General features: G+C 34.6%; 2 protein-coding genes across 2 annotated transcripts in view; both read right to left on the minus strand.

The window, feature by feature from the left end:
- The window catches only part of LOC306658296 (uncharacterized protein), a 34,163-nt gene extending 19,551 nt beyond the window's left edge, over window positions 1-14,612 (minus strand). Inside the window, 20 exon segments of the mRNA XM_079135098.1 lie at window positions 340-393; window positions 835-888; window positions 1,259-1,312; window positions 3,296-3,349; window positions 3,638-3,745; window positions 4,735-4,833; window positions 5,063-5,107; window positions 6,771-6,824; window positions 7,291-7,344; window positions 8,233-8,286; window positions 8,373-8,426; window positions 8,538-8,634; window positions 9,336-9,388; window positions 9,864-9,962; window positions 10,536-10,589; window positions 12,329-12,436; window positions 12,667-12,720; window positions 13,925-14,023; window positions 14,140-14,184; window positions 14,517-14,612. Coding sequence (XP_078991224.1) covers window positions 340-393; window positions 835-888; window positions 1,259-1,312; window positions 3,296-3,349; window positions 3,638-3,745; window positions 4,735-4,833; window positions 5,063-5,107; window positions 6,771-6,824; window positions 7,291-7,344; window positions 8,233-8,286; window positions 8,373-8,426; window positions 8,538-8,634; window positions 9,336-9,388; window positions 9,864-9,962; window positions 10,536-10,589; window positions 12,329-12,436; window positions 12,667-12,720; window positions 13,925-14,023; window positions 14,140-14,178 — 1,287 coding nt within the window. The 5' untranslated portion in view covers window positions 14,179-14,184; window positions 14,517-14,612.
- LOC306658310 (uncharacterized protein) overlaps window positions 14,537-22,678 on the minus strand; it is a 15,203-nt gene continuing 7,061 nt past the window's right edge. Inside the window, exons 7-10 of the mRNA XM_079135126.1 lie at window positions 22,191-22,243; window positions 20,719-20,763; window positions 18,099-18,152; window positions 14,537-14,616 (exon numbers count right to left, since the gene is read on the minus strand). Of these exons, the coding sequence (XP_078991252.1) occupies window positions 18,101-18,152; window positions 20,719-20,763; window positions 22,191-22,243 (150 nt within the window). The 3' untranslated portion in view covers window positions 14,537-14,616; window positions 18,099-18,100. The remainder of the gene's footprint in view (window positions 14,617-18,098; window positions 18,153-20,718; window positions 20,764-22,190; window positions 22,244-22,678) is intronic.

Below are 22,678 nucleotides of genomic sequence, written 5' to 3' on the forward strand. Positions count from 1 at the left end.
ATATTTAGTCATATATTGTGAAATAGTGCTCTGTATACAGTATTAAATTACAGTAGAACAAAAATGAAAACCTTAGTGAAATATTTGAAGACAGTTAAAAAAATAAACTATAAATTATTGAAATTACAGTTAGATAAGTAAACTCAAATGTGGCAAATCATCAACTTATGTGACAGTTTATGAAAAGCTGTATTGAAAATGGGAATCAACCTGAAAAAAAAATACTATATACGTCTCAAAATTTTAATATACTTTCAAAAATATGACAATGACATTTTAACTCATTGCTATAACAAGAGGAGTATTAATTTATAAATTGGGGATATTTGAAAATTATACCTGGGGTCCCGCAAAACCAACAGCCCCAGTTGGGCCATTTTCACCACGAGAACCCTAAAAAAAAGAGAAAGATTTACTGAAGCTCCACACATACTTTAAGCAAGTACAATATTTTTAAATAGGGTTTAATAAATTCAATGTACTTTGAAGCATATATATAAAGAAATTAGACATATTGCTGGAGGAAGATTTTTAAGGGTAGTACAAAGATGGTAGTCATAGAACAAAATTCTCAACATATAGTCTTTTGAAATTTCTTAGTAAACAACCTGTCTACCTAGACTTACAAGATTGTGTAGAGATAAATTTTCAAAGTTTAATTAGAAAAGTAAATGTTATAAGTAGCCTAACCCTGTAGGTATGGAAATCACTATAAGTATACGTAGATAATAGATAGATAATAGATAGATACATAGATAGATAGATAGATAGGAAATGATAAGTTTGTTTAATGCTCAATCATATAATAAAAAGCTTCAAAATATTGTTACTCACAGGATTGCCACGGGAGCCAGGAGGGCCTACTAAACCTCTAGGACCAGGTTCACCCTAGAAAGCAGATTTGAGACAATGATTGTCCAAAGCAAAACATAATACAATTGTAGAATGTTGGGCAACATGTGTGGGTAGATAGTGGTGACAACTACGAGATCTTCTTTCTCAAAAGTTTATGAAACAGCCAACATTCAGACCTTTAAAACAATGATGCATAATAATCATACAGAATAGTGGGTTTCACTGGGCGTATTTGTACATCTGTATAATATAACCTGAGGAATTTCACTCCTAAATACCTCCCATCTTCCTCTCTTCCTCCTTTCCTCTACCCTACTGATCTTCTTTCTATTTTCACAAGATCCTTTTTTTTTTTTTTTTTTTTTATGCTTCTGAGTGCACAAAACAACAATTCATGACTTACCTTTTCTCCCGTGGGACCTGCAGGACCTGGAGGACCCAAGGGACCTGGAAGACCCTGTCAATTAATAGAACATAGGCATATTGACCGAAGAAATGCACAGAAATCTCCATAATTCAGTAAGGAAACAAAGAAAGATTATTTTTAGAGCTTGTCTACTTTTTAAAATTATCATCTACAATACATGACATAATCTATATATTTTCAGTTTTTCTGTCTGCCTCATTACCATTTCCACCAGATAATCCAAACAAAAAGTTTCAATCTTTTTCACCCAACTCAACTCATACACACATAAATTACCTTTAAACATTAGTTCTAAATTAATGTTATTTTCAAGAATGTTTCTATGTTTCTTATCCTCTTTCATTTTGCTAATATCTATTTTGAAGATTGAGTTAGATTGGAAAAAGGCTTTTTTCTTTTTCAATATATTCCTAAATTATAATTACAAAAACAGCTAACATTTAATTTTCTACCTGCTTTTGAAGTGGAAAAAAGGGTCACTACCCAGCTACACTGAAGCTAATGTGGTACTCTACACTTGGAGTGTGGGAATTCTTCCTAAAACAAGGTCACTACCCATATTTGTGTATTGTCTCTTCATATGCAGCTCAAATATTCTTTCATCATTTAATTTCTGTATGTATTGATGAAGAAAGTTAGGGCACAAAAATGACTTTTAATTTCATATTTTTGACAAGAACATGAGAAAACTGTGTTCTTACATTCTTCCATTAATTTTCCTAATGTAGTTCTTTAAAAGATTTGATTAAATACGAAGTTCACTTCAATACTTATATTCTCAGATGCTTTGTTCATACAGAGAACACTATTGCTATTAATTTTTCCTTTATTTTGAGATTCTAGTAAATGTTCTGTTCTGCCTCTTTTCTAAAACAACATACAGCCTTCACTAAACTAAAGCAGTCATTGCTTATGTGCCGAGGCTACCATTTAGCAATTCACAGGCCCAGAAGTATATACTTCAGATTTAAACTGTCAATGTAACATTCCTTCAAACAGTCCTGCAATATTACTATACATTACATAATACTTTTGATGTAGGATAAAATATATTCTAGATTTACTTAAATTGCTTTTGAAATATTAAATCAAATATTAGTTTTAACTAAAACAGCTTGTGTTTGTAATGCACCAAGTTTTTCATAAGAAGGATAAAGGGATAATAACCCTAAGGTAAAACTTTTCTCTATTTTACTTAATTAGAAGTACCAACAGTGACTCAATGTGTTTTTTTTTAATGGTACAATTGCTATTGTCAGAGCACAACATAACTAACAGCAAATCATGTCTTTCTGACACAGGAGAAATTCACAAAATATCAGGAACTATTACAGAAAATGCTGAGCATTTGAGCCACTGTGATAAACCACTGTTCCATGAGGAAATCGTTCATGCCTGAAAATATATTGTCCTACTACTCTGTCCTTGGAACTGCAAGTATATTCTAATTCTGAAGACCTAAACTTTGTTAAATGTCAATTTTTGACATGATATTAAACAATGCTTTGGTGTCAGTTATTCTTCATGACTTGACATTCCACTTATTCAGCCTCTTTATTGATAAAAGCTTTCGTGATGAGTCACTGTGCAGTAATTTTCTCACGGTATGTTGAGAAATACTTAACACATTTTGGCCGCTATAAAATCCTACTTGCCTGTACTGGAATGAGGTCTAGACCAGCTCTTTAGATCAGCATTGTAACAGAAATAGACATTGCACATGAAAAAAAAGATGACAGAGAAAAATAAAGAGGGACCCCACTCCCTTAAATCACCATTCCACAGACACAATATATTTGTGTTTTATTTCATTTTTTCAACAATGACTACCTCTTGGCTCTCAGTAATTCAGGGTAAGCAAATAAGTATCTGTGACTGATCCACATCACATCTCAAATACCATCATTCTCTAAAGCCTGACTACCAATGAAATGTGATAAACTTTATTTTGAAAAATTAAGGCATATTCATAGGTTGGTTCCTCGCCCTGCTACAAAATATGCTTTCACTTACTCTTGCTCCATCGTTTCCAGCTGTACCTTCAGCACCTTTCTCTCCAATGCCGCCCTGGAAAAGCAAACAAAATACTTTATCCATTTAATTATCTCTTTCCCACACCTGTGAGGAAGTTCCACAAGTCCAAGGGCTTAACTGACTTTGTAGCTGTGACCCTTGAGCCTAGAATAGTACCTGGCACTGTGCATTTTCTTAATAAATATTTATTAGAAGAATAAATGAAAAAGTGACCTGAGACTCAAAATGGTAGAAGGAAAAGTCTGCTTAAGAAATCATTATTAGTATAATATCTAAAGAAATAAAGTGGAATAAATAGATAAATGAGCCAGACAAACTTACTCGGTCACCCTTGGGACCAGGAGTACCAGCAATTCCTCTTTCTCCTGGCATACCCTGAAGACCTGGTGGACCTGTGTCTCCAACAGTCCCCGTTGGACCTGGATTGCCCTAAAATGGGCAAACAAGAAGTGAACATGTTAAGACTGAACATGTGAAATTGCTGTTTCAGTAGGTCCATAGCAGTTAAATGTTAGCAATTTCACATAGTTCAACTTAATGTTTACATTTTTCATTTGGGAAAGTTGTCTTCCAGTTGGTTTATTTGAAATTGAATCAGATTTGATTTTTAACTTTTGGTTTATGCTTCCAGCTTTTTTCTTTAGTGAAAATTAAATACCAATTAAAATAAACTAGAATTTCCTTTTTCTCTTTTTCCTTTATTGGCAACATCATAGAGATATTAATAAAGATGAGATTACATCTAAAGGAAAGAAATGTTGATTTCATTCTCTCTTTAGAAAACCTGGTTACTAAGTTTTTCTTTTTTCAGTTAATTTAGTGGTTGAATTAAAGTCAACCTTATTCAATCACTCTGTATCCTGAAGATGATAAGGGCTCTCGTGCTACCATCATGGAAAATTGTACTTCAATTGTGTATACTGAAGCTGGCTGCATTATCTTTTACCAATGGCACTTAAAAGGAAAGAGTGCTGATTTTCCCTTATAATGTATTCTATCTTCAAACTTCAAAAATGACATATTTTCACATGTGTAGAAAGAGCTGTATAACGAGAGACAAGGAAAATGGAGCATATGATTAGGAATAGCTTTTAAAAAAAAATGTGCTTTTATTTCTCTCCTCTACTTATGCATGGAAGTGCTTAATAAAATGTGTCAAATAAAGCATTAGGAATGTGCTTGTGCATGAATGTACCATCATATGTCCTGGGCCATCATCTCCCTCACAGAATAGTCTTTTGAGCTCACTCTTTATTTGCCAGGAAAAAGCCTAGTAGGCACTCATTAAATATTTGTTGAAGAAGAAAATGATAAAGTCAAGTCATCTTGCAAAACAAGTGAAACTCCTTCTGGTACCATCCAGTACCTGCTGGGCAGTATAGAGCTGTTTAGAGTATGGAGGTCAATGTGGTACTTACTTTTGGACCATCAGGACCATGTCCTCCAGCCATTCCCTTCTCACCAGGGAGTCCAGTTATTCCAGGTTCACCTCTTTCACCAGGATTTCCTCTTTCTCCCTATGATAACATTAGAATGTCAAATTATCTCAATAATGGATCTAAAAATGGTTTTAAAATGTTTCTATAAATGGCCTCTGCTGGAGAAAACTTTAGAAATAGCCACTTTTATGGTTCAAGGTTTCTAATTTGGTGCTTAAAGTAAAACTCCTTTTAAGATGAAAGATGCTTTTAAAACGTTGAAGCTAACGGGAAGCAAAATTAATCACAAAACAGAAAATATACTTACTCTAGGTCCTAACGGGCCAACTGCTCCAGGGTCTCCAGGAACACCCTATAAATACAATTTTAAAAACAGAAGGAAAACTTTGAGATAGTTCTAAGGCATTAGTAGAAATCTTTTCAGATCATACATCCAATTTATTCCTGAGTACCATTTGAAGGCTGAATAAGCCCATAATATTGAAGAATGAAAACTACATATACTTTTAAAATAAGAGACTATCACATATATTGGATTGGAACATTTTTCCAGAAAAAAATTAAATTGTACCTGAATGTTTGATTTTTTTGGCAATGAAAAAAATGCAAGATATTCTTGCACAAAATCAGTATGTTCTATTTTTTAGCAAGAGAATATATCCAAAAGTATTTTACATCCCAAAGGAACATTAAAAAAAAGTTTACATAAAGGGAAGTAATATGAAAAACATTGAAGAGCTGATCTTCTAAATAGAACCAATTCAATTCTACTTAATTTAGCAAATACGTTTTGGGCTTATGATTTGGACAAAGCCCTACAAGGAATTATGAGTTTTTCTGAAACAGCTTGTCCTCACTGTGGCATGATCTTCCTAAAATCCAATTTGATAGTATTATTTCCTACAGAAAAGTCCCTCATTTGTTTCCTGGTACCCTAATGACAAAAAAAAATTTGGACGCAAATTGAGCTTGAACCCCTCCCTCTCCAGGCTCCTCTCCACCTTCTCAAGTTGTACTATGCACTCCTTGCTTCAAATTGGTCAGTAAGCCTTTGTACCTGCTATTTCCATTTCCAGAAATATTTCTTACTTTCCCTCCTCTGTCTTTGGCCTCATTCATCCTTCAGATTTCATACAAGATACGACATTGTCTCAGAAACTTTTCCTAGACTCACATGTCTGAATTAGGTGTATCTTTCACGTTTTCATACTTACTGTATCTCCCCTCTTACTGCTTTCAGGACATGCTGTATTGTAACTGTTTTCTTCTTTTCTCCATCTCCTACTATTCTTTTGTGGGGGGTGGAGGGATGCTGAGGATTGAACTCAGGGGCACTTAGTTACTGAGTCATATCCCCAGCCCTATTTTGTATTTTATTTAGAGACAGGGTCTCACTGAGTTGCTTAGAGCCTTGCTTTGGCTGAGATTGGCTTTGAATTCCTGTCCTCCTGCCTCAGCCTCCAGAGCTGCTGAGATTACAGGCATGCACCATGGCCCCCGGCTCCTTTTCTTAATACAAGGGAAAGATCCATATCCATTTTGTTGTTCTGGGAAAGAACGGTACTCAGTAGAGCCAAATTCAAGAATATTCAGCACATACTTGTTGAATGGTAAGCAACAAATGAATCACTCAAAGAAAAATAAATTAACCTATGTCCAATAAAATGACCAAAATAAAATTGTTATGTGTTTGTAACCGTTCATAAATCCTCCAGTAAAACTCTAGGTCTGTAGTAAGGTATATTTACTGGTTAAGAGCACAGTCTTGGAAAGCAGAAAACCTTGGTTCAAATACTATCAGCTGTGTGATTTTAGGAACGGCATCTAACATCTCTGTGCTTCACTGTCCTCATATGTAGAATGGAGATAATAATAGTAGGTGCTTCATAGGATTCTTTTGAAGATTCACAGACATAATTTATGTTAAAAAATAAGAAGAGATCCCTTAATCATAAAAAGTAATAGCATGAGCCAGTCATTTATATTGTTGTTATTTTTGTTATTTTAAAACTCACCTGATCACCTGGCTTTCCACCTTCCCCAGGAGGACCTGGAGGCCCAGGAAGCCCCTAAAATGGAAATAAGAAATAAAATTTTGAATCTGTGAAAATATATAGGCTACCAATGTTAATAATTCACCTTTTACAATTCATGGATTATATACCCAGCAAAAGATATGTGTAGACACATTAAGCAAAACTTATGTATAATATATGTAGATAAATCATGAAAATTTGTCCAAACAAATTTTAGTGACTATGCCCATAAAAATTATGTCTTTAAGTAGTTTAATGAGCCTTGTTCAGAAATCAGGAACATTTTTTTAAATTTTCAATAGTTTTGTGTTTAACCAGTTTTTTAGGAATTCCATTCCTTATCTTTGAACAAAAGTGTGATTTTATCCAAATGTCTATCCTATCTACTCAAAGAGGGATGACTTCTTTGAAAATCTGAGAATTTCACATCATTCAACCTTATTTTTTTTACATCTAAAAATCATTCAATGGAGGAACAGAAACCTGAATTAGTGCATACCTGAAAGCCAGTGGGGCCTGGGGGCCCCTGTTCTCCTCTTTCCCCAGCTAGACCCTAAATCATGAAGGAAAGAAAGTCATGAATACAGCTAGATTTGTCAGCTTCTTGTTTATGAAACTCCTTACTTTCAGTATTTCTTCTAACCACATGTTTTTCACTTTAGCCAGATAACAGACTAGTATTCAAATCATCAAATGTATTATTTGAAGTTTCTGCTGGTGAGAAAATATCTTCTACAGCCAGTGAAGAGATTGATGGCATGTATTTCTTTTTCATCCAGACAGAAAATGTCTGGAGTCAATTTTCAAATTAGGAGGAAATTGGGTAAATTGAGCATTGAAAAAAACATTATTTTCACATATCTAATCTAAAAGGATAATATTTTCTCTTGTCGTTTATTTCTAGGGGTCACAAGAATTATAAATCACAACTTCAAAACTAGAATAACTAAAGAAAGCACAGCTGACATTTTAGAAAGACAATTAAACTGTCCCATTCCAAAACAAGCAAATATGCCAAAGTATTTCTGATAAACACAATTTTAAAAGCCTAGAAAAAAAATAATCTCAAAGAATATATATTATCTATTTTAAAGTAAATTTTATAAGCTACGTTATTGGAAGAAGGTTGGTATAATCAGTATTTAAAATTTTAATAAAATATAAATTATTTGTCAAACTCAACCATTACTCATAATGATAATAAGGTAGTCTTTATAATCAGATTTTTTTAAAAAATTTTAAATGAAAAAACTAATCATTTTATTGTCAAAAGATGGAAGACACTAGATCCCAAGGAATCAGGTGATAAGATATAACTGAAATTCTTCAATCCTGCACTTTCTTATTCTCTTCTGAAACTTATTCAATAAGTATTCATAATCCTGGACAAACATCATTAAGAAATGCAATTTATAAATATGATCACTAGAAGATCACATACCGGAGGGCCCACAGGACCAGAAGGACCAACTTCACCATCTTTTCCAGGAGCTCCCTAGACACACACATAATTCATAAGATGAGACCATGGGAACTGAAATAGTTTCATATTTATTTCTTTAGCAGAAAATGGATAGTTACCCTTTGCCCAGGAACTCCAGCATTTCCTGCTTCTCCAGGTTTTCCAGGGTCACCCTACAGAATAAATTGAAGTTATTCTAAAATTAAATCAGTTTCCTAAAAAACATACCCTGGTCTTCCAAAGAATAGTCTGCTGAGGTGGCAAATAGTATACACTGTACTCACACTGCTACCTTTCGGGCCAGGAAGACCCATACTCCCAGGCTGCCCTCTGATGCCTATGGAGCCTGGGGCCTGGTCGGCCATCTTCCCCTGGAGCACCCTATGGGATAGGCAGGAACCATGTAAGTTGTATGTAAGTTCTCTCTCAATGTGCCATTCTAAAATTGCCATTTTCCTTTGCTTACTATAAAAGTCGCATAAATCAAAATTACCCTATGGCTTTTTTTAATGAATCAGAAAAGTTGGATGGTTTTTAGAAAACCTCTTAATTATTTGAAGTAATTAGAGCACAGATTCTATTCTTACTGTATGCATAAGCCTTGTCCTCACATTTCCTGAAACATTCATATTAATAGGAAGAATCCTTCTTTCTTCTTTCTTTTACTCTAGTTTGTGGTAATGAAAATTCAGGACTTTATTTTACATTGCAATATAAGGTAAGGGCTGAGAATATATCACCTCTTAAGAGTCATACCTACTCGTCTTTTAAATATATAAAATCAGAAGAACATCAGGAATGAGAACATTGCTAATAGACAAATTTCACTACTATCAAACAGCATCATTTCAACACTCTTCACTTATGGAATTACAATCTCCATCATTGATTCCAATTAAATTTGATCTGGATTTTACTCAATTTGAAAATAAATAGGATCTTAAGAATTCACTACCAGCAGGGCATTGAAACATGAAAACATAACATCCATGGGATCAAAATATTACTTTAAATAAATGTCATTTAAATTGCATTTCTATTTAAAAATATCAAAGTGATAGATTTTTGTTTAAAATACTTACCAAGGGTCCAAGTTTTCCTTCAGGACCTTGGACACCAGATTTCCTGTCAGACCCTGAAAACAAAAAGTAACTGTCAATTGGTTGCTAAACTGATATTTAAGATTCTAAACAGGAAAAATAGTGTTGCATTGTTGATGATTGAATAGATGGGCAATTCCTGTGTCCAAATATTTCCAGTGATATTTTGTTAAAATGAAATTTATCAGGAACTCTGTACTAAAGTACAAACAAGTTGATTTTTTAGCAAGTAATGAAAAAAAAATTTATAAGCAGGATTTTTTTTTTTCTCATGTCAAGTGGTAAAGTATTAATACATACTCCTTTAAGAGAGGAAGGCTACAAGTTAATGTGTTGTCTATAAGTGAAAAAATAACAAACTAGTATTTAAAACAATCAGATAAAAGCCATGAAAACAAATTGCTCTAAGTTGAGTAATCAAGCAACACAAAAACAAAAGCAAAAAACCTTCAATGAATACCCAGGAGGATTTATTTTGGGTTCATATACCAAATAACTCCAGGTTCTTACCCGAGCACCTGGAAGCCCAGGTTCCCCTGGACGTCCTGGGTCCCCCTGGCCTCCTTTAGGTCCTGAAGAACCTACAGGACCCCGCTCTCCTTGAGCACCCTGTTCCAAAGCAAAACAGATAAGTTAGAAGAAGAAAGGAGTTCCGGGAAACAAAAGCAGAGAGAGGTTAAACTCTTATTTTCAAAATCCACATTAATATTCAACTATTTTGTCAAAGATGTTACAAAGACTTCTTTGAAACAATGTTACTAAACATTTTGCTCTAACTTGTAAACTTTCCCTTATCTCTGTAAAATAGTTTTTTCCATCATTAACTTATCAAAGGTGTGTTTAGAACCTTGCTCTAATAATTCAAATTTTTCTTAAATATAATCTTAAAAGATCTAAATTTCTGAATAAAAGATATATATCAGCTAAAGTAAAAGTCTATAACTTTTTCTTTTCAGAAATGTGCCTGGAAAGTCTGAAAACTAGCTCCCACAATCTTCAAACCATCCTCCTCCTGAATTAGACCTCTTAAAGCAAAACTATTACATAAGATGGGTTTGGGGACAGGTCTGATTCTACATCCACCTCTTTCTGAATCTGGATTCATGCCAGATTCCTCACCACACTGTACATGGACTCTTAAAAACCACCCTTGTAAGCATCAGCAATGTGGGGTAATCTCACCTTTGGTCCAGGTAAACCATCAGAGCCTGGAAAACCACGATTGCCAGGAGCACCCTGCAAAGGATGAAAATGTAATCTTTAATTGTTATCTACAGTTTTGTAATATAACAATTAGTTTTCATTTTAATTACTATAAGGTTTTAGGAACTATGATGAATCTAACACAGCAATAAATAAGGAAAACTATCTGATCAGAAAGATCAATTTTATGCCAAGGAAAATTAATTGTGAACTTTGAACTTTGAGCATGCCCGTTCTTCAAATGAGAGTACAAAATAAAGACATTCTCTGATGTTCAAAGACTATGAGTTCACCACCTATAGCTCACTAAAGGAACAAATTGAGAACATTCTTCTCTATAGTAGAAAAAGAAAACCCAGAGGACAAGGCTGGGGTAAGGAAACATGGGTGAGCACAGAAACAGATCATTAAATTTAATTAGCCACTGACTATGAAGAATGACTGTTCTGTGGTTTAAAATATTAAAATAAAAGTTACCATGACAAATGGGAAAAAAAAGAACCAATTTTATATTTTGAAGACCGTATAAACACTAAGCCAAAAATTCTTCAAATCAAGAAATACTCTAGCCAGAAGCTATGGCGTACATCTGTAATCCCAGCAGCTGGGGAGGTTGAGGCAGGAGGACTGCAAGTTCAAAGTCAGCCTCAGCAAAAAGTGAGGCACTAAGAAACTCAGTGAGACACTGGTTCTAAATAAAATACAAAATAGGGCTGGGGATGTGGCTCAGTGGTTGAGTGCCTCTGAGTTCAATCCCAGGTACTCCCCCCAAAATAAAATAAAATAATAAAAAGGGGGGGATGTAGTTCTGTGGTAGAGCACCCCTGAGCTCAGTCCTCAGTACTGCAGAGAGGGAGAGGAGGAGAGAGACAGAAAGATGGAAGGGAAGAAAGGAGGGAAGAGTCCTCCTCTAATAATTCATTATAAAATAAACAGAGAAAACTAGGATGTAGACATAGGGACAAAATCACCACCTACAGAGATCAAAATATGAACACTAATAAGCATTAAAGTAACAACAAATCCCACTATTATGTACAATTATTATGCAAAAATAAAAATATTGAAAAATTTAATAAACTTAAAAAATTATTTGACCATATTAAAAATAAAAACAATAACAAGCGTGAGCACTGTTTTAAACAAGAAGTCATTGTCATTTCTGAGCTCTGTACAGATTTGAGATTATTGTTGTCCCTTTCAGATCTGTTTCATTATACTCCAGTCACAACAGCCTCTTCTAATCTTTAAAATGACCAAATTCTTTCTGGTCTTCTGGCTTAGCAGTTGCTTTTTCCTCTGCTAAGAATGTTCTTTCTTAGGTCTCAGGCAAAATTCTATCTTCTCGAGGACCCTATTTCCTAAGAATCTAATCTAACATTACATCATTGTCATCTACTCAGTGCAACCCCATTAGATAATAAGTGAATGTGTAAGTATTTTTTATGTACCACCGACTTCTTAATTATATCTCCCCCGAAAAGTAAACTAGTTTCCACACAAGGATTGAGACCATAGGCTTCTGCCCACTAATGTTACCCAAGCACCAAAAGCTCAGATTGACATTCAGTAATGATTCGATCAATATTTGTTGCACAAATGAACAAAGATTGATTAACCAATTGGCTCTTTTTCTACATGACAACCATATTAAACTGTTGCGAGACCCCTGTGGTGCATCTCTTAATTGCTTTAGTTTTCTTTATTATCCCAAAACTTACTCATGCAGTTCCCCCATAACCATAAGAATGTATTTTATTATTCAAATTCACCCTTTCTCCCATTGGGCCTGGAGGTCCAACTGTTCCTGGATCACCTCGAGGACCTCGTTTGCCTTCCTCACCGGGCGGGCCTATTGGGCCCTGAATACCATGTGGCCCCTGTTAAAACAGAAGGAAGTTACCAGGAGGAGCTTTTCCAGAGTGGGTATAGGTAGAAGACTCATTTAATGAAGCCAGTCACAAATTCTAAAACATAATTTAAAAGTATTTTCATCCAAAGCTATTATTATTCCCATTGTTTTTTAATCTCTTGAGGATTTTGAGTTACACACTTGTATATAATATACTCTTCTATTCATTAAAAAAAAAAAAAAAAAGTGAAGGCTTACCGGTTCCCCTTTTGGGCCAGCTTCTCCTTTGAAACCTGGAACTCCTGGATCACCCTAAAATACAATATCAATTGTTGTAAAAGCCAGACATTTAGCCAGTCCAACCTGCTCTAGTCCATTACCATGGATAGGCCCTAAATTTTTTTCAGTAGCTGAATCTATATTTAATTAGTAATATAATCATTTTTAAACTTGGCAAGTATTATGGAATATATGTGAATTTTCACAAATCCAGGATAATTTGTTACCAATTGGTTTCTTTTATAGCAATCTTCAGGAGTTTGAGTTTTAATATCATGTTTTTTTCAAACATACTAAAATACCTAAAATTATTCCACTACTTTTCAAATTTGATCCTTAAAATTAAAATTACCAATAATAACTTCTATAGGTAACTTTTCTTAGGGTTTATATAGACTTGTTTACTCAAAATCAAAACCATTTTGTTATCTCTTATTTCTTGAGAATTTGGCAACTCCAAGTAGGGTTTCATTTTTGGAATGCTCTGGGGAGGGGTGTGTGTATGTATCTTTAAATATCAATTGTAGGTTATATCAAAGGAACCAAACTGCTAATTGAGAACACAGTAAAATACATTGTGGCATATCAGCAACACTCATATTTTAATAAATCTGTCACCAGCAATTAAAAAAAATTTATCAACATGACCACATTATTTGTAACACAATCAAAAATATTTGTTTTAAGTGGTACTGGGAAGAAAACATATTTTCCCTATCAAGGTAAAAGCTAAAAGCACAAGTTCTCAATGTTTTATTTCTTAAGGACACATCACAAATATATTTCCTAATAATTTCTGCAAACTTGTTCAATAGAAACAGCATGTTGGACTCATTCTTCAAGAATAACTCTCAAGAAATATATGTTGAACCTTTTTAACCAAATCATCACATAAATCCCTATTAAGCCTCATATTTCTTCTCACTGGCTTGTAAAATATTTCCATAACATTTATTATTTAACTACAAAAATTCTATGAGGTGAACTATGAAGTGATGACCTTATTAAGTTTTGAAAAACGAAATTTAACTTACAGCAGTAATGTTTAACTTAGAATTTAAACACACGGATTGCACATTAACATTTGGCTTTTGGAGATTGCAAAGATTCCAGACTTCATTTCCCTCACTTGGACAAATCACATTGACTGCTTCAAGGCTTCATATTACATGTTATTTCTCTAGGTACTCTTAGTTTGATAAGACTAAGGAATGACAGCTTTTTCAAAAGAAAATACCGGTTGTCCTCGAATTCCCTGAGGTCCAGTGCTACCCTGAGGGCCGGGAGATCCAGGGGGTCCTGACAAGCCAGGAGGACCTGAGGTACCTGCAGAGCCCTGTCAGATAGCAAAAGTGGCATGATGAGCAGAAGAGGCCTAGGTAGTATTCTAGGGTCAATAACCAAAGGATTAGAACTATTTGAACTTCACCTGATATAAACGCACTTACTTACCGTGGGGCCTTTGGCACCAGGTGTCCCATCAGTTCCCATTGCACCCTAAAAGGCACTAAAGAGTATGAAATATTAAGCTATATCTTGGCACATCTGGGGTGTCATTCAGATGTCCAATCATCTTCTCAAAGGAGAAAGAAAAAAATGCAAAAAATTACATCATCCACCATTACATCATAAGAATACTGTTATGACTAATTACCTTTTCCATAAATTAGGCAAAAGATGCAGAGTCAATATGGGAAATATTTTTTTCATGAGTTTTTAGCACTCATTCAGAATTCAAAAAGAATATATTAAGACAGGTTGCATTTGTTCTGATGCTATAATCAACGCCCATCTTTCTGGGCTAGTTCTTAGATACACCAGGAACTTACAGGAAGACCTTGAGAACCACACTGGACCTGGTGGCCCAGTTTCACCTCTCTGACCCTGAGGACCTTCAGGACCTCGTGCCCCAGTAGGACCTGCTTCTCCCTAAAGGGATACAAAGGGAAATGTTAATTTAAGAAAAATATAACAGTGTCATGGTACAAAGTTAATTGCAAGTTTGTAGTTTTTCATTTTAAACCCAAATATTTCAGGGGCCAAGAACACAAAGAGGTTTATCAGGGATGTGGGCCTAACCTAGGTTAAGGAATGGACTTACATTTCCACCTGCCTCTTATGTGATTATGCTGGGGACCTCTTCTGTGAGAATATTCTCCATATCCTAATTTCCAGCTACAGGAATCCGACACATCTATCTATCAGGGTCAATTTAAGTTCCCCTTCTCAGAACCTCCACAAAATTTGGAATTCTTTTTACTACATTTATCGGATTTTTTTTTACTTATTATATTTAACATTTAACATTATCTAGATTCATAATCAAAAACTGGGAACAACCCTATACCAAGTAGCACCAAACTCTAAGAATGAGAATAGATATTCTAACTCCCGCACAGTTTGCTTCTAATTTGTTCTTAAATATTCAGATGCTTCAAGAGCACTCCTGAGAAAACAGCAGAAGCACATTCAGACTCTAAAACACATCAATCAAGGAGAAAAATTGAACAGATGCACTGTGTTTGCAGAAGTTGTTTCTGTTTAATGTAACGTGGACATTTGAAGTCCAACAAGGTACCACACAATTAAAGTTTGATTTGTCATCCGAAAATAAACCAAAATCTCTCTTAATATCTTTAAAACAACCCAAGATCAGCTAAAATGTGCTGCAGGACCCAGACAATAGTTCTCCAATTGACAGAAAATCACAGTAAATAAAAAAAGTCTGTATAAAAGTTCCTATCATCATTAGAGTGGTAAGACATATAAGCAACATAGAAAAATTTGTTTCTTTGTGTAACTGTTACTCAGTTTATAAAATTCAATTCTATTAAACTTCAAGAAATCATTAATTCAGTAAAATGTAAAACATCAGGGTTACAAATGTCTAATGAGCTTGACAACTTTGGCAACACAAAAACAAAACAATACTTGTCAACACACACACACACACACCACACATTCTTTGACACGAATTAGGTTTTTTTTGAAAAACAGCATTAAGAGCAGAACTAAGTGGTCAACATAATGGTCCAGATAGCAGTAAAACTCAGGAAGCCTAGCTAGCTTTAATTCAGATAAACAAACAACTTTTAGTATAAGTTTTTCCCATGCCATATTTACAACATACCTATATTAAAAATGTATATTTTATCTGAAACTCACACTTAGTTCCTGTATTTTATTATATACCTATGTAGTCTATTCCTAGATTAGAAAACCAAAATTAAGTGGCTCATTATTATCAATTAAATATATTAAAACTTTTATTCTTTATTGGAATGTAAAGAATTGGATGCACAAGTTTATTGATCCAAAGCATCAGAGACAATAGGAGAACCTACAAGAATAGCAGAATTCTGGCCCAAAACAAATATCCAGGAATTTTTATAGTGGGGGAGGGCGTGGGAAGCAAAGACAGGGAAACAATTTCTTAGAGAAACAGGTTTGCTAGCTGTTTGAGTTTTATTATTAAGTAGCATTCCATAACTGACAATCAGTCTTACAAAAATCTGGGAGGAGAGGGGAGTATCCAGAGTGACTGCCTATAAAAAGTGCAATTGCTAGTGAAGTTGAAACTACTGCAATAGGAGCAGAAACCCTTTCTGCTAATCCAAAGACTTTGGCCCTGTAAGTATTCTTTCCTTCTTACCCAACCCAGAGCTCAGTTTCAGGGCACAGGGTCTCATGTGAAGAATGAAGGAATTTTGGGTGTTTTCATAGGGATTTAGAGGAGGTTAGGGCAAGAGTCAATTGTATTAAGATAAAACTTCAGAGCTGGTGATAGCTTAGCATGTGTGTCGCATTGGGTCCCATCCCCAGAACCACAAAAGGAAAACATTTGGACATCAGGAAGCAGATCAGAGTCAGAAGGGAACACAAAGGTGCTCAGGGAAATCAGGGACTGGTTAATGAAATGACTTAGAATGACATCTAAAGGCAGTTCTATCTCTGTGGCACAGAATTCAAAAAGCACATTAGAGAGAGGCTGCAGAATCACTTGACTGATGATCCTGATATTTCAATGAGTATCTGAAATGTCAGATCTTTTTGCTCAAACTTAAAATCCCATTTAAGCAGCTCTGTGCCCTACTAATAAGAGATGTGAACCTACATTGAAGGAGGTCCAATATGCTAAAGACTTACAGAGATTATCTCACTTAATTCTAGACAAAATTCCATGAGAAGCAAGGATTAGGGAGTCAAGTACCTGCACTTTCCATAGTCCTTTTTGTAAGACTAAACCTTGTTAGTAAATCTATTCTTCAAGATGTAAGTTTTTCCCATGATCTCTTAGGGTGGGGGGCAAAATATGTTGTACCATGTGAAAATAGTGTTCTGAATTTATTCACAAGTTCAGCTAATAAAATCTTAATACACTCTGCTAGGTTTAACCAAATGGTGACTGGTCTGTGGGATCTGGAAGATTTCACTGAGTCCAAGCACAAAGCAAAGATGAAAATTATTCACTTCCCAAGGGAGGAAAGGGTCCAGACCCCACCCACAGGCAGCATCAACTGCAAATGGTGAGGGCGGGAGGCTTATAAGCAGGTCTAAGAGCAGAACAGAGTCAGGTTGCTTTTATTATTTATTTTTCCCTGCAGTTTTGGCTCTTATCTGGGCCAGGAAAGTGACCTGGGGACTTTCTAGTTTTCAGGCAGAATATGGGAGGGCTTGTGGTTCTTCTCTGACTAGCTTTCAGATAACTCAACTGCTGACTTGGAAGACAACACAAAAGAAGGTGGGGCAACAGCTTCTACAGACAGGATGGAGTGAGATCCCAAAGTGAAGTCACTTATGTCAAGGGTCAAGTTTGGTTTGAGCTTACACCCTCCTACTGTAATCCTTGCATTTCTCCCAAAATACTACAAGAAAGAACAGACTGTGACTCATTACAAATGTAAGTCATCCCAGCAGAATACTTCAGTCCATTCCCACATTGAGAGCCAAATATTCTCCCTGCCCATTCCTCCAATGGCTGCAAGTGGGGTGATGGAGTGATGGCCAGCATTGGGTGAAAGAAGGGCCTTTCCTAACAAGTTCTGATTTGTTTTAACCTTCTATTGTGCATTCTGCTGTTTATGACTCCATGGTGATCTATCCAAGAACAGAATTCCAGTTCAGTTCAAAACTCCTTCTTACTCCTTATAGCTGTTAGGCTAGAGCCCTAAAAGGATAGATTCTTTGAATTATAATTGTATGGTTATAAGTAATTATTCCTTATTACATTTTATAGAGTTACTTTCATTTTTAAATTTTATTTCCCTATCATAATGGACAATGAACATACTACTCTAGGCTCTTCACTTAATTGAGAAGAACTTCCATATTCTTCAATCATTTTTACTTTTGTCATTCTTTACTTTGGGACTCATGTAATCAAGTAGAGTTAAATGTATCAATTATCTTACCTTCATTCCAGGATTTCCTGGAAACCCAGAAGAGCCAGGTATCCCAAGAGGACCCTATTAAAAGAAACCAGAAAACTCATCAACTAGGTATCTGACACCTAACTATGTGAATTTTTTCATTCTCTGATAACAGTCTGTATTTTGACACATAATACAGGAATAATCTGTTTTGTGTTTTAAAACCACAAAGGTGATAATGTAATTTTATCAGGTATCTTCTAACATTAATCTAAAATAATTCTAGGAAACAAACCCAAAAAATATTAATGATAGTTGGATTTCTTTACTGTGCCACATAAGATTCAGTCTCAGTTGCAAACGATTCTGAAACATTGCCTCTTGAGATGTACTTTCTCAGGATTAACCAAGTAGCAAAGATAGTTTTAAAAAAGTTATAATTTGTACCAAATCTAGAATGTCATTCTATAAAAATAATGCTTAAGAATAATCTGGACATTTTAGAGAGATTTCTTGAAGAAATAATAAGTGAATATTTATCACTATCCTACATACATAGAGTTTAACCATTGATTTAAAAGCTAAATTTAAAGAAATTTGGGTAAAGAAAAATTCTATTCTGTTATCCTGGTTCTTCTTGAGTACTGAATTTTAATTACATCAATGTTGAATTAATGAAAGCCCTTTCAAAGTATACTTATTTATTGTTCTACATTTTGTTTCCTTTTCACAAGTAACAAGGGAGTAATTATTCTCAGGGCAAATAAATTACAAAATAGTAGAATTTCTTTTCTACTTTTGGCATATGGAAAAACTGAAAACTTTACAATTTTCTGATTGATCAGGAATACCACACACACTTTCTCTCTCTTTCTCTAATTTTCTTTCCATGGAGTTGTATTAGCACAATTTACCTTGTGGAACTTGACTCAACTTTTTCTGTTTCAACGAGATAAAATTGTACAATGGACAGCACTATTTTCTAATTTGTTTGGAAGAGCTTACATTTTTAAACATTTATATTTTTTTTACATTTATTATTGCATGTTAATTACCCAGAACAGTGGATTTCATTATGGCACAGTATACCTGCAGGATTTTGATCATTTCTCTCTATTATCCCCCATCACCACCCTTCTTTCTCTTCCCCCTTCCCTGATTCCTATCACTATAAAAGTCATGTTATTTGATGAAAAAACACATGTACGAATCAATTATTCTATGGTTTAGAAAAGAACTTCATATTTTTAGGCTATTTGAAAATGTTAATTTAGTTTGGTTTTGCTTGTAAAGTTATAATTTAAGTATCCTTAACAAAATAAAAATAGAGACTCTGATCCACTGGCTACCACTACATTCTGTGTTATCTCCATAAATCTCTTGAGATCCTGTATGCCTCTGGGACCCTCAGTAGATAATGAGCAGGGATTGAGGCTATCTATACAAGCAAGGAAAATAATTATTAAAATGCATAATATGTTAGAAATTTGTGAAAATACCAATTTTGCTTTTGTTTATATTTTACTACCCATAGCCAACTAAATGCTCAGATTTTCATCTTCTAATGTGAGTTAAAGATTCATAATTTCAAAGGGCACCTATGAAATAGTGCAAACCCATCTAAAGCAAAATGCCATAGCATTATCAATACTGGACATAGAAATATACTGGACTCTGTGTGAAATATTAGCACTCCCTGAAACCTTTTCATTTCTCATTCTACATTACACTTTTATTCCTATGGCTTTACTTATTACCGCTATACTAAAAATTCCCAAATCTACATTTGCAATTCAAATCTCTACCCTGAGTTCCACTCTTGCATATCCAATCTCAAAACTGGACAGATTTCTTTTCATCCTAAACCCAAACTCACAAGCTGTAGCCTGTTGCTCTTCCTGTATTTCGAATCTCAGATAAATTTTATTTTCTACCAAACTCCTCAAACCAGTAACCAATAAGCTGTGGCATGTAGGCTTTTTTAGCTCATAGATATGCAGTCTGCATCCACTACCGGTAATAACTTCAGTCCATATCTTTATAATTTCTCCCTAGGGTAAAATATGTCATATTGAACTCAGACTTTTGTCTCAGTCATCTTCATGTCATCTCCACATTACCAGCAGGTGATCTCTCAGGTCTTGACACTGCTGTGATTAAAATTCTACAATGGTCTTTCAGTAACTCCTATAAGGAAGACTTCAAAAACTCTTTAATAGAGTAAATGTAGCTTTTCATGATCTAGCTTCTGCCTCCCAATCTAATTTTACCCTCTCAGCATTTTTCTGAGCTCCCCATGTTTTTCGATCAGCTGTGCAGAATGAACTATGTTCTTGTCTATTTTATGTACTCATCTTTCAAGACTTTGCTTGAAAACTACTCCTTTTAAGTCTTCCTTTACTTCCTTCTTCTACTGTATGTTTATGTAATTCCTCCGCTATCTCTATACTTCATGTTATATTCTTTATTACAGCAGTTAGCAATAGTATTATACAATTACATTTATTAATATATCCAGTTTTCAAGAATACGAACTGTGTGTTTTTCATCTTTTATTTTAAGTGTGTGGAACAGTGAATATTCTGTTAATGTTTTAAAAATATAAATGGAATAATTAATAAATGAAGAATAAATGAATGAATATTAACGTACTACAACTCACCATTGGCCCAGGTTTTCCAGGCATACCATGAGCACCTCGTTGTCCCTAATTAGAATGAAAAGGCAAGGTAAGATCATATTATTTTACTTAGAATAATTTTTTATCTTTTTCCACTTTCCACATAAGGTTACATTTTAAAGTATTTTATCATAATTCATTTGCTTTATAAATAATTTTCATGTTAAAAATTGAAGAATAAATATTAAGATAACCAATAACAACTGTCCCTGGGTAAACAGTAATAAAAATACACATCTACAAAAAGCTGATAAGGTAGTAATACATACACTATCCTTACAGCAATAAGAAATAAAAATCAAAACTGAGAAAAACGAAACTGAGTAAAATTTATTCTTTTTACTTTAATGTATCACATTTTACCATGTAAGCTTTGGGATAATGAAAATTTGAACTTCTTATCCTTCTTAACAGACAGATTAACTTAAGGAAGGATTAACTCCTTAGAAAAACAAACAAACCACCACTTTAAAACGTCACATGTACACACAAATTAAGTTGTGACGGAGTCTGGTCTTCACCCAGATTCCCTTCAGGACTGAAGTACAATTCCATCAGCTAGAAGTACTGAGGGTTGGTTCATGGTTATTCTCCCCAGGAACTGTCCTCAATAAAGGGAGTTAGCTTTCTCAAAGTCTTGCCCTTAACTTGGTCAATGTAGGGGTACAAATGATTGACTTCTATTCAAGACAAGTCTGAAGAGCTCCACAATTCCCCTGAGATTTGCCAAGGTCTTTGTTGCAATTGCAACAAAATTCAATTTCTCCCTCTCACAAACCCTGCTTCTTTTACTCAATCCTCCACAAGTATAATTTCTAAGAGCAATCCCCAATGAATTTCCTGTCTACAACTGACTCCTTTGAAGCTGCTTCCTAAGAAACCTGACCTAACACCATATGGCCAGAAGTGTTTTTTTTTTTTTTTTTTTAAAAAAGCATACTCTAAATTGAGTTTTTAGCTAGATTCCCCACTGGACAGCTGGTGATAAATAGAGTAGGAATCAATGGCACACTGTGGGAGTACTGGAGAATATATTTTCTCCAAGAGTGAACTGAAATAGGACACAAGTATAAGGGAATGTGTTAAAGATGCAACATCTCAGGCATTTGAGAAGGTTTAAAAGGGAAAGCAACCATAAATTTGAAGGAATTTCATGGGCTGTGTTGAATGTTTCTATTGGAAGATATCGTAAGGATGATGGTGATCGAACCTGGGTAGGAGGGAATGTTCTAACAATTTTCTTCACGGTTCTTGGATTGTCAGGCTATGTAGACTAATATTTCAAACTTGGAGTTTATTCCAAATTTTTTTTTAAATTATTCCAAAAAAAAAGAAAGAAAAAAAAAAAGATGACCTACTGGAATTTCCTCATTTAAAAGATATTCAATAAAGCAAACCAGAAAAAGAGTTGAAATGCACATCTCAGCAGTATGGATAAAAGCAGGCATACTTACAGGAGCACCCTGGGGCCCGAGTCTCCCTTCTCCCCTGGCATTCCTCTTGGACCCTGTAGATGAGACAGAGAAAACATATCTTGGAGTCTAAATTGAATTCTAGGCTGGTTGGACTATCTATTCCATCCAACTGAGATTTAATATAATTAGTTGCCAAATAGCAGTGTTTCCAGGAGTCATTTTAAGTGTGAAAATACCTGTGGAGACACCTACCCTACCACCTCTTATATAAGCAGAATTCACTTAACCTAGATTTAACAGGCCTAGTACATAATACTGATTTGTTCATTGTGATTAGAAAAAGATGAGGTCATTTTACACCCAAGAAAAACAAAGGAAGGGTCTTTTTCCTTCCAAAGGGCCTGATTTTTTTTTTTTTTTTTTTTTTTTTTTTGGTCTGTCAGCAACTAATCAAGATTATGTCACTGACTAAGTACATTTTTTGTTTTTTTTTTTTAATTTTTTTCTCTTAAACATTCTCTTAAGGT

The sequence above is a fragment of the Sciurus vulgaris genome, assembly GCF_902686455.1.
Source record: "Sciurus vulgaris genome assembly, chromosome: 3".
NCBI lineage: Eukaryota > Metazoa > Chordata > Mammalia > Rodentia > Sciuridae > Sciurus > Sciurus vulgaris.